The 12,859-nt window shown below is 32.5% G+C and overlaps 1 protein-coding gene across 1 annotated transcript; it reads left to right on the forward strand.

Annotated features, from left to right (window-relative positions):
• The first annotated feature begins 7,912 nt into the window (after window positions 1-7,912).
• On the forward strand, window positions 7,913-10,106 carry LOC107488008 (protein SHI RELATED SEQUENCE 1-like). The gene is made up of 2 exons (XM_016108702.3): window positions 7,913-8,700; window positions 9,285-10,106. The coding sequence occupies exons 1-2, from the start codon at window positions 8,034-8,036 to the stop codon at window positions 9,689-9,691; spliced, it is 1,074 nt and encodes a 357-aa protein (XP_015964188.1). The 5' UTR covers window positions 7,913-8,033; the 3' UTR covers window positions 9,692-10,106.
• Window positions 10,107-12,859: the final 2,753 nt, after the last annotated feature.

The raw sequence follows: 12,859 nt of genomic DNA on the forward strand, positions 1-12,859 counted from the left end.
TCTAATACCATGTCATGATACCACTTATTCCAAAAGTTTCAGCTGATGGAAAAAGGTAACACTAATGGTTATATCTCTAATACTCCATAAACCTCTATTGTACACATTGTATAAATATTCAAAGATTAAATACTAAAAAAATATTTTATATACTGGATATTTTAAATCCCATTGAGATAACATATATACTTCTTTTGCTATTTTAAAGTTGAAACTACAAATTATAAGTTGTCCAATCATACATGTCAAGTTAGAAAAAGTTCAAAAATCTAAAGTGTTTCAATGTTTTTTTTTAGAATTATATAAAAAAGGAGTAAAAATATATTTTCTTTTTTCAGCTCTCTCTTTTTTTTTTCTTCATAAATTTCTAAAAATTGAAAATACTAGAAATAAAAGAAATGGAAGCAGGCAAACTAATTAGCATTTTGATTAAGAATTATTCATTTGAAAGGGGATTTGTTTTGAGAGATGGTCCCTACAATAGAATAGATTGCAAGGTAAGGGAAGAGGAGGAGGAGTAGTTCTTGGTGGGACCCAAAAGCAGATTGCATGTGATCTACTACTACTAGTTAGTCTCACTCCCTAGTTCAGTTAGATTATGGCACACCCTCAGCCACTCCAAAAAGGTGACTCTGATCTGAAACCGAATCAAACTGGAAGGAATGTGCAAGATTTTCTTCCTTTTTATTTGAATACTTTTTTTATGAGGGATTGGGGGAATGAAACAAACATGGTTACGTTTTTCATTTGGGTAAGAGAAAGTGAGAAAGACAATCTAGTAAGGAATGCATGGAAAGAAACCAAATCTTTTGAGTATATATTTTTACATCACATGCCTCTTCAAAAGCAAATCCCTCCCTTCATTTATGGCTCTGATTGTGACCTCTTTCGTCTCTTTACCACACTTGCCATTTAATTTTAACTCGCCGTCTATAAATAAAACTTTAGAAATGTATCCCACTAATTAAAATATTTTAATTTCATCGTAAGAACTACGGCATACACAGAAACTAATAACACAATGAATAATGGGGTGCTAGGTGTCTCAGTTGGGATAGTTTGCCAAAAATGGAACTTTTTGTAATACAAACAAAGGAGAATGCACGACTCTTCCTGTTTTATTATTTGCTGCAAATGGCTTCATGACCCCATATGCTTCATCGAAAGTTAGTTAACTTTGGGATCGGTGGCATCTTTATTTGGGACCCATTCAATGCCTTCATACACCACAACAACACACATATTACTACTACTACACATACTCTTCTCAATTCTTACAAACGATCAAATTTAGAGACGGGACAAAATTTATTTTTTTTAATATAAAAAAACTAAAATTTAATTTTTTAAAAGAAAAAGGACCTAAAGCAAAGTTTACACATCACTTGTACAAAAATTGAAGTTTAGGATCCCCCTCTTATGTATGAGAGGCTCCGCCCCTAAATTCTTAATCATTGTAATCTTCAAATTTTAGAAACTTCACAAAAATAATAGAGTAATTCATTTATACATTATTTTAAATATTCTATTGCTATATAGTATGCTTCATCTAGTATTAATTATAATTAATAATGAAAAACATAATTAATTATCTTAAATTTCAATTTATGTGTAGTTATCTTTATAAAGTTTTAAAATGTGTAATACACTTTTAGAATTTTCAAATAATTTACGAGGGATGAGATGGTACCCCCAAAAAAAAAACAAAATATAACTTTGTATGAGACCTTTTATTGACAAATTTTCTACTTAATACAATAATTTATTTATTTATTTTAAAAAACAGGAGGCAAATTTCAATGAGTTAACTACTTTAGAAAAATATTAAGGTAGTTTTTGCCTCAATTTTATTTTTCTCCCTTCTCATAATAGTTGCCTTTGTTTGTTTGACTATTTCACTTTTTATATAAATCTAAAAAATAAAACGGGAAGTTACTATAAAAAGAAGAGTGTGTTTAATTTTAGTGATTAATCCTTTTTTTGTATCATTTTACACTTAAAAGATTATTTTCTTGATAAAATAATTCTTTAAACAGTAACAATCCAATTGTATAGCACTTAATTAAAATTTTAGCTTTAGTTGATAATTTTCTTAACTTCTGAATTGATGTGTAAACAAACGAATATTACAGAGGAGTAATAGGTCAGCAAATTTTATAATTTATAACTATTAATTAGTCATCATTCATGTTTTTAATTGTGTGGGATTTTATCAAATGATGTGAGATTATTTACTTTTTTTAATAGTTAAGTGTTTGTTAGATTTTAATAAAAGTGCTGTCTCTAAACTTTTTTAATATTATATATATTAAATATCAATAAAAAATCTATTTTGTCCAAAGAATTATCAATCTTTAAAGAATCATTCTTGACAATGAAATTAACTTTTTTAATTAGTCTAGACAACACATACAGGTAGTTTAGTGACGAAGAATTTAAACAATGGGTTTAACTATTGCGTTTTTACGATATAGTGTTTGTAGAATGTGAAGTTAAAATTATTAACTGAAAATTTTGTTATAAAATTTAGTTTTTTTAAATGTATTTATTAATTACCTATATAAAATTCTTTTACATAACACTACATGAAAATTAAATTCATTAACTAAAGCTAATCCATTATTATTAACTCTTTTACTTTACTTTTTTAACAAATTGATGATTGAAAAATATGGTTATTGTTGTTATAGCGTTTGCTAATTGTGAATGCAGAAGAAAGAAGAGGTGGACAACAACGGAACGGGAACAAACGCAGGGCTCGAGAAGACAGAAGCACAATCAATTATTTTTGGGACTCCAACTTCCATTACTCTATGCTCTAAATTGCCTTGTTTTTTTTTTTTTTTTAAGTGTCCTCCATTATGAAGTTGAAAAACTGTTTCGCTGCTTTAGCTAGACAGCTGTGATTTAAAAGTTGACAGCGACAAATTACACTGGTTTTCCTTTTAGATTTTTTAATAAAAAATATTGCGGCAAAGATGCCTGCTCCTTAACTTGATGCATCCCTGGATACACAATACAAGCTCTGTTTACTTGCAGAATTAAACTAGGAAATCAAACTCAATATCTTATCCACTTATATTGTTTTATTTTATAAATGTTGACCCAATTATAATGTGTTTTACTAAAGGAACCTTATATAGATTAATCTATCAAATTATCCTTAAAAGAATTAAACGGATAAAATATTTTTGAAAGATCAAAACAATACTATTTTCAGAATATATGAAAACGTGATAATAATAAACAAATTAAATGATATATAACACCAACTTGGGTTGAATAAGTGATCAGTTCACTTGTCCGCCTAAATAAGCGTTGGAAGTTTGAATTTTATTTTGTACATGCAGTAAATAAACTCAGCAACAATCTTTAAATAGATCTTAGATCCGTGACGGTATATAAGATTAATTATTATGATAAATTTTTAACAAATATGATTAGAAATAAGATTTTTTAATCCTTAAAATTTGATAATCTTATAAAGTAATTTTTTTTACAAGTTGTTTAGAATGATAAATTAAAAAAAGAGATTTATAGATCAAATTTTATTATGGTATATTTTTAAATATTCTCTCATAAAATTTGAATAAAATTTATAATAAGTATTTGTTGAATACAAAAGTTTTTTTTATCGTTTATAAAATCAAAATATTTTTGGTTATTTTTATTACATTTTAAATCTTATAAGTATTTTTATAATTAGAATCTTTCAAAAAAACACATTTTTTCGGCACCTTAATTTTTTGAGGCTGACTTTTTTTTATATGGAAAAAATATTGGTGTTTTTTGGAAAATAGGATTATTTGGTATAATTACAGATGAGTGGATTTTGTAGATGAAAAGTCAATACGTAGGGGACGTGGTGTAACACGTGGGGGCCGTGTTGGACACATGACAGCGTATTGGCCAACACGTGGGAGGCGTGGTGCAACACGTGGGAGATGTGTTGAATGAGTTCCACAATACTATAATACACTTTAAATATCAATATTCAACCAAAACACCATCTCCATTTCCATATTAAAAATAATTTCTGACCTTTTGAAAGCATTTTTAGTTATTTACTTACACATATAATTATCTTTGGTTAAAAATAAAAATAAAATTTGATCAAGTTGGGAAGCTACCACCCCTAACAAAGACCTATATCATACCATTAACACGGCACTCACATATGTACTGTCTCCTTTTAAGTTTTGGATAGCTGGGGGAAGAAAATATAATAACAAATGTGCCTAACGATTTGAACGGTTCAAAGTTTTGTGTAAACAAGAAATGGTGTAAAATGAGATTATAAAATACAAAAAATATTAAACACTAAATTGGGGATCAGTTTTTATCTTATTTTTAGTAACAAGTATTGTAATAGGCGGAGTTGAAAATTTTCAAAAATTAAAACTTGAGGCTGGGGTTCATTTCAACAAATTATGAGTACTTCATTTCACAAGTTTCACAAAAGAAAATAAAAATAAAAAATTGGTGCACTTGTAAATTATGTTATTTATTAGGTAAATATGGTATTCTTTAATTTGGTGATAGAGAGTGATGAATAACAAATGAGCAAATCAGCGGTGGTTTGTCCCTATTATCTGATTGAACAAATTGAAGGGCCGTTGATGTCTGACCTCTGACAGCCACACAAATAGCAATCAAAGTTGAGATTTGATGAGAATTTGGAGCTTCCAATCCATATTTAGAAGCATTGTCTCATGTGAAATTAATCAAAGAATTAGGCAATAATGGCCATGCATGCATAATATATAACCACCACTAAGAAAATTCACTTTTATTATTTTTACTATACACATAAAAAAAAATATATATATATATAGCATAACTTCAATAAAGATGTGACCTCAATCTGTTTATTTGCAACATCATATATATGAATACGATATTTGAGACCGAATGGTTAATTTATGAAGTACATTCCATTCTTGGTCTCGGCAAATTATGAGGTATAGGAAATACTGAAATAGGACCATGCTAGTTAAAGCTAGAGCTGCTAGCTACTTCGTGATACCTATTCTTCATAATTTTATATATGAATATGAACGCTAACTTTATACGTTATCAACTGGATTGGATTATCTTTCTCTTCGGTTATTGGTTGCCAACATCACATGTAAGTGTAACACTTCAACTACTGCCATTGCAAGCTCATCATGTATGTAGTCCTCTTTAAGAGTACAAATCACACAAACACTTTCATTTTCATGTTCCAACATATATATATTTCACAACATATGTATACACAGTGGTCCCTATATATATATATATGAAGTTTTTTAATTTTTCTTTTATAAATGCATAACAAATGTACATTGAAAAAAAAATGTATATTTTGGTGTATATTGGGGATTTCTTTTTGAAAATAAAATAATTTTAATGATGTATCCTTTGTCTAAAATACCTAGGCTTTAGGTATAGATAGCGCGTCGTTTCTTTATAGAAATATTTTTTCTGAAAATAAATTAAAAGCAACAAAAATTATTTATCAAAATTAGCACGTTAAGCAAATTAAAGATAAGTAGAAGACTAAAAGCAAAGAAAACACTTGCAAGTGTTTTTGGAAATAAAATTCTCGACACTTGTTGAAGTAAATTAATGAGCTAAATACTAGATCAATCAAATTTAATTATTTTTTTAGGCATAATTTGTTATTAAAGTACCACGATCAAGTAGTGGCAGTAGAAAATTTATGAATAGGTTTATGAGTAATTCCTATTCATAAATTGTATCAGGCTAGTTATCTCACATTATAACGATTTTAATGATTTTATAGAAATAGTATACTAGAAAAAGAGGTTTTTTTTGTTTCCCACAGTAAGTTCACTAAGTTGATTTAATTTATGGAAGACTAGTCAAATATGATTTAAAATTAGAAAGTAATGGGAGAATTGGTGAATTCAATTTTGAGATGGTTGATGATTTAGGGTTCCTGAAAAGAAGGAGGAAAAAATAGGATTATATTTGAATTTTTATTTTAACATATTTTAAAATAGTTAAGAATTCATTTGTAAATAGAGAAATGAATGGAAACACATAGCAGTTATAACATAAAAATATATTAAAAATTAATAATTAAATCAATTATATGTATAGAATATATACAAACTAATTTAGTAATTATATATTGAGAAACAAAAGTATGTTACTTGATGGAACACATGAACAAAAAAAGAGAAAGGATGGTAATTGTATGCTTTACCAAAAATTATAACATAACATAACAGAGTGCGTGGTCAGAGAAGAATGTATAGTTGCAGGACACAATCGAAGTCGTTAATCTTCTCGGAGGATTAGTCATTTAAACATTTATAATTGATAAAATAGTAAATGTATATGATGAGGTGGAAAGGAATATGTGAAAGGAGAGAACTTTTTTGGGCGGAGTGAGTGATGCATGCTGGTGGGTGGTGGGTGGTGGAGTTGCGCCGTACGGCTCCAAGTCTCTGCGACAAGCCTCATGCGCCGGTCTTGCAGGTCGGCGCCTTCTCTTTCTCTAACCTCATTTAATCATCACTGTCCCACACTCTTTTATTATTATTTTATTCATTCATTCATTCATTACACTACCAGTCCCCTGCTATGACATTTTTACCCCTCTCCCCTCCCATTCCCATTACAGAGTCAACTCCACTTCCATTATTCTTCGTTGCGTAACAACACACGTAGACAAAAATATCCCCAGCCAAGAAAAAACTATCAACAAGACATGAAGGAATTACTTTACTTACTACACTATACTAAAAAGAAAGCAAGTACGGTCAGGATGTGGTGGCGCTGTGTTCCCCTCTACCACCACATATTGTTTATGAGGCCACATGATCATTTTTTTTTTCTTAATTTTATAAAATCTATCTGGTTGCCTCTTTTTCACCATCCCAAATCTCTCTCTCAATAAACTATGCTAGTACTAGACTAACTAATCGCGCTAGTTTAAGTTCATTTGAACACGTTAGTCTTTTCTACTTAATACTAATACTACTACTGCCATCCAACGGGATTCGAGTCAAATTACAAAAATGTCTTTACCATGTATTGGTAGTACTCCTAGTCCTAGTATAAACCTGCCAAGATATGTGTACGTATTATAGAGAAGATAAGATAAAATAAATAAGTAAATGATTTTTTAATCGACAATTGGCTAGGAGAAAATAAATTAAAGAAAGAAATTGCAAATTGTGATAAGGATTAAAAGGAGGTAATTGGTAAAATAAAAATAAGAAAAAGGGAGGGGGCAATGTGTCACGAAAAGGAGCGGGTTTTGCGGTGAAAAAGGACGAAAGGAAGCAGAGTGTTGTTTGAGGTGACACGTGGAAGTAGGAAGGAGCGTTGGATGAAGGTAGGAAGAAATCAGGAGCGTTGAGATCCATGAGAGGAGAGGAGTGGACTAGTTGCTTACTTACTGTGAAGTGGTTTTTGTCATTGTGCTAACTTAACCACTGCCTACAGACACAAAAGTGGCAAGTGTTCAGAACTAAAACTACCCAAATACAAAAATTTAAAAGAGAAAGAAAAGGCTCATAAACTCTGTTGGGAGAGAGAGTCATTAATTTGCAGAGAGAGAGAAGGGCAGAAGGGCATGGCGGCGTTTGCAGTGCTGTGAGACTGTGCCCGTGTTAAGTTGTTGGCTTGTTTTGTGTCTGTCTTTTCTTTTTCTCTTGAATTGATGCAGCAGCTTCTTAACGCAGAGAGAGAAAGAAGAAGATCGAGAAGAGAGAATGAATTGAATTGAAAGCCCATCCGACCACCCTTCCTTCCCTTTCCTCGATCTCAACCCTCATTCATTCATTCATTCATTCTTCACAGCTTCTCGCTACTTGTCGTGTATGTATGTGGTGGTGCTGCTGCTACTGTTACTCAACCCCCACCCCCACCCCCACCCCCAGGGAATTAATTCTTATTGGTTGGTGGGAAATAGAATAAGTGAGAATTAAAGGCGATCGAGGAAGCGAGTGGGATATGGATTTGAGGTCACAATTGAGGTCAGGGACAGGTAACATAGTAGAAGAGGTGCCACAACAATGGCAGGTTTGTTCTCACTAGGCGGTGGTAGTAGTAGTAGTAGTGGTAGAGGAGGGAGAGGGAACACAAACCAACAACAACAACAACACGACCAACACCAACAACACGCGGAAATTCCTCCCTCCGACACCTTTTACTGGTACAAGAATGAAGACGTTTCCTCGTACCGAGGTGGCTTGGAGCTGTGGAACCATCATCATCATCATCACCAACCAGAACACGACCTCATACCTCAAGCAAGGCCTCTCTTCCACCAAGATCTTTACAGCTCCGCGGCTGCTCTAGGAGTGGGTCCAACCACCGTGTCCGACGATCAGTCACCCTCGAGATCGGCCTTCCTGGTGACGGCGTCGGCCGTGGGGAGCGGAGCAGCAAGCGGAGCAGGAAGTGGAGCAGGTGGGATTAGCTGCCAGGACTGCGGGAACCAGGCGAAGAAGGATTGCCCTCACATGCGGTGCAGGACATGCTGCAAGAGCCGTGGCTTCGATTGCCAAACCCATGTCAAGAGCACTTGGGTTCCCGCTTCCAAGCGCCGCGAGAGGCAGCAGCAACTCGCCTCTATCCAACAACAACAGCTTCTTGCTGCTGATGTTCCCAAGCGCCAAAGAGATCATGCCTCTAGTACTCGTTTACCCACAAACCCTTCTTCTTCAGCCTCGGCTTCAGGTAGTAGTAGTAGTAGTCGTCGTAATTATTTACTTGCGTCTTGTCTTGTCTTGTCTTGTCACATATACACTACTATATACTATGCATTTACATGCTTGTGCTTGTTCTCTCTTGTGCGTATGATTGTAGCTGCAGGCAAGCTCTCATCACGCATCACACATCACAGTGTGTGTGAATGACTACACTTGAGAAATTGAAGTCAAGAGAGTCGATAGAGAAGAAATTACTATTATTCTCTGAAAAAGAAACAAGTAACTGTAACTGTATATGTTAATAGAGAAGAAGGGGATATGGATCGGTTGCGTGTGGAACCCAAATTAAATTTCTCCTTTTTTTCTATTCCAAAATAGTAACAGTAGTAGTGGTGTATGTGTGTGTTTTAGCAGATTGCTTCTCTTTCTCTGTGTCTCTCACACTTCACTCCATCACACATTATTATTCATCACTTCTTTTCTTCCTATGATATGATGTATCAGTCTGGAATACTGTGTTTACTTTTGTTTGTCCTATAAAGCCCTTCACATGATCGAATATTAATCTAATACAATGCTTGGTTGGTGTGAATGAAAATAAAACAATAAAAGGGATGGAGAATTTTCCTGCAGTAGTGAGCTCTCCAGCTGAATTCAGATGCGTACGTGTGAGTGGAATCGACGACACAGAAGACGAGTATGCATATCAAACGGCAGTCAACATTGGAGGACACGTCTTCAAAGGGATCCTCTATGACCAGGGTCCAGATCACGCCACTACCACCACCACCAACAGCAGCAGCTACGTCGCCGGAGACACCTCCTCCACCGGTGCTGCTGCTCATCACCCTAATCTCAACCTCATTGCTCCCAACACCAACACCACAACTTCAGCCCTCGTCTCCGCTGCACACACAACGCAGCAGCTCGTAGATCCTTCATCCATGTATCCACCTCCTCTCAGCACCTTCATGGCTGGTAGTAGCGGTACGCAATTCTTCCCTCATCCAAGATCTTGAAACAAACAAACAACACAATCAAACCCCAATTACAAACAATCATCAATTTTTTTTCTTTTTCTTTTTTTGCTTTTAATTTTATGCTTATATATTAGTGTACCCTTATTTTTCTTTTCTCTTTCTTCTTCTAACTACATTTCATAATCTTGTAGCTATCTAGCGGTCTAGTAAAAAATGAATATTGATACGCATTATTCAAGTTAGGAGAGAAAGAAAGAAGAACAAGAGCAAAATGCAGACCCATTGTGCTTTTTGCTTCTTTTTTTTTATTTGATTTAAATTGGTGCAAATTATTAATATTGATGCCTAGTTAAAAAATATATATATATATTCTATATTCTACTGTTTTTTTTTTCCTTTATCATCAATCAATTAACGACCTAAATTCAATCAAGTTGTTTCTTTGTGTGTACGCTATAATGAAACATGTGGTTCTGATAATGTGGTGTATTTCGACTTGACTTAATTTTAAAATATTATTTGGGGTGGTTTTTTCTCTCAAGTTGAATTTTCACACACTTTCTTGTTGGCTTTTTTTTCCCTGTTTATCCGTATGGTTGCCGGTTTGAATTTGAGGTTTGAAACACGGTTTTGATAATCTATATTTGGACTAACACAATTTGAGAACATATTCCCATTTTATAAAATTTTCATTAATTCTAACATTTGGGTATGGGCAGTCCAACTATGCATGAGCATTCTAGTGTAAAAAGGTGAAAGATCTCTCTCCACCTTCTTGCCATGTGATATAGCAATTTCAATTCTATCTTATTTTTTCTACCTAAACTTTGTGCATATAGATGGCGACGTTGATTTCAAAACGGGAAATTTAGCTTATAAGTGTGCTAATATTTAATGCACATGCAGGAAACTATACGTATATAGGGGAACAATCCATTTTACATATGTAATGAGTACAGCATATGGCATAATACAAGACTTTTGCTTGATCAAAGAACGTTAAAACAAGTAAAACAAAAAGAAGGGCTAAGATGTCAGAATTTCCCGTATAAACATCTGATGCAACATGTCATCCTCCACTTCACCTCATCATTGCCCAGTGCCAATCCCTCTACTCTAATCAATCACTCATCATTTTCCTATAACCCCAATTTTCTTATCATAATAATACTATTGGAAATTTGTTAATCACATACATCTTTTGTTGTCACAATTACATAGCCCAGAGGTCAACAGCCAGAATAAAAAGTCAACGTTTTCTCCAAAAATATGGTTTCAAATCTATGACTTCAAGCAAATCATCCAACCAATAGCAATTCTCTCATTCTTAGGGGTTTTTTTTGGTAAAATATAATTGTGTGTGTGGGTTTTGAACTTTGGTATCTAGTACTCTAAGATTGCCATTTAAGAATATTAGAAATGAACAATTTGTATGGGAAAAAGTAAAAGTATTTACTGTGAATATCAAAATTTTCAATGGTTTGTCCACAGTGTTGTTACTTGGACTATTTGTATACTAATTTATAAAATCTTAAATTAATAATTAACTTCAAATTTTTATTAAAAGACTCTTATTAAATAATGATTAATTTGTTGTGTGCATAATTTATTTTTAATTGCACTTATCATTGTGTAGAATATAAACTAGCTATGTAAAAAAAAAGTTGTGTTGAAATGTGAGAGTTATAATATATTGAACCAAGAAGATTTCTCTAACGTAATGAATATTGTGAACTAGAAGGAATCTATCTTGTGGGTTTATCTAATAATGTTTTAAAAATACTTGTTACAAAATTAAGAGGCCTAAGTTTTCCATTCATTTATTTAAAATTGAAAAAAACTGTCCTTTTTTTTTAAATTTCTTCAACGAGTACCGTTAAGGAACTCATTGCCAAAATTAATCATCTCTTGTTTTAAAAGATATTGTTGATTATAAGTGCCTTAGAACCTAGGAGAGAGGACGAAAAGAATCCAGGTTGTCATTCAGAAGAAATTGTGGTTTTTCTGAATGGGTTTCCATGCTATCAACAAGATTTGTTTCTCAACCAGGTAAAATTTTAATTAACAATGATTTCAAGAATGCCGTAGAACCTATTTTATAAGGCTTTCGTCTGTCAAAGGCACACATACTCAAGATTGAGTTTGTGTCGGCGTGTGTATAAATATGGATTTAGATCTTTTAAATTTTGAATTTTATTTTAGAGGGTAAAGTATGGATTTGGATTCAATAGTGAGAGATTATATTTTATCCTCTAAAGTGAAAATTCAAAATTTAGAGGATCCAAATTCGTAAAGTATAATCTCTCACTATTTAATTTATAGGTGAAACGAAAAAAAAATATGAAAAAGAAATTATTTAAGAATGAGAAATCACACTTCACTCTCTAAAATAAATATTTAAAATTTAGAAGATTTAAATTATATATATATATGTATAGGCACTCAACCCAAAAGATACAAATGCTGAAAGACACTCTCCGAAAAGACTATGATAAGTGACATTCTAAATCTATAACAAGTCACCTATATAGATCAACGGATGAAGTTTAGTCCTGAGTCCTGACATAATTCTTTACTGATTGTTCTTTAATCCCTGATTTTTTAAATGTTTCTCAATAGTAGAAATAATTAAGATTTGACTAGTTATGGATTATGTGACTAGTGTCTCTTGGATTTGACACTTTCTTGTCCCGATGAGTTTGTTTTCCTCATAATCATGAAGATTAGAATTAAAAATGAGGACTTCTATAGATAACATATTTCCCCTACCATTTAATAAATGTGTAAAAGCGGCAGATAGCAAGTCGTAATGCATGGTGATATGCCGTTTTATGTTGTGTTATTTTTAGTATCTTATTTGGCTGGTCAAGGTTCACGGGCATGATAATTATTGTAATGGTATTTTATTTTCCATTGTTTATAATTTGTTTATTTAACCTTTTAATGTTCTGATGCAAAAGGCCAATGCAAAGTTATCATATCGCAAATGTCTATAGTTTTTTATTATGTTGAGAAATTTTCAATTTGTAAAAAATAAATAAAAAGAATTAGCTTTGATTTCATGCATGATTGACAAAAGCAATGGAAAGTTTTACTTCATTTATAAAAAGAATGGAGCACTGTTGCCCTACTTAGTGCAGTTTTCCGTTTAGTTCAGTAAAGTAAATTTGTATGCTAGCTTGAAAAAATATTTATGGATATAAGAAG

The sequence above is a fragment of the Arachis duranensis genome, chromosome 5, assembly GCF_000817695.3.
Source record: "Arachis duranensis cultivar V14167 chromosome 5, aradu.V14167.gnm2.J7QH, whole genome shotgun sequence".
Classification (NCBI taxonomy): Eukaryota; Viridiplantae; Streptophyta; class Magnoliopsida; order Fabales; family Fabaceae; genus Arachis; species Arachis duranensis.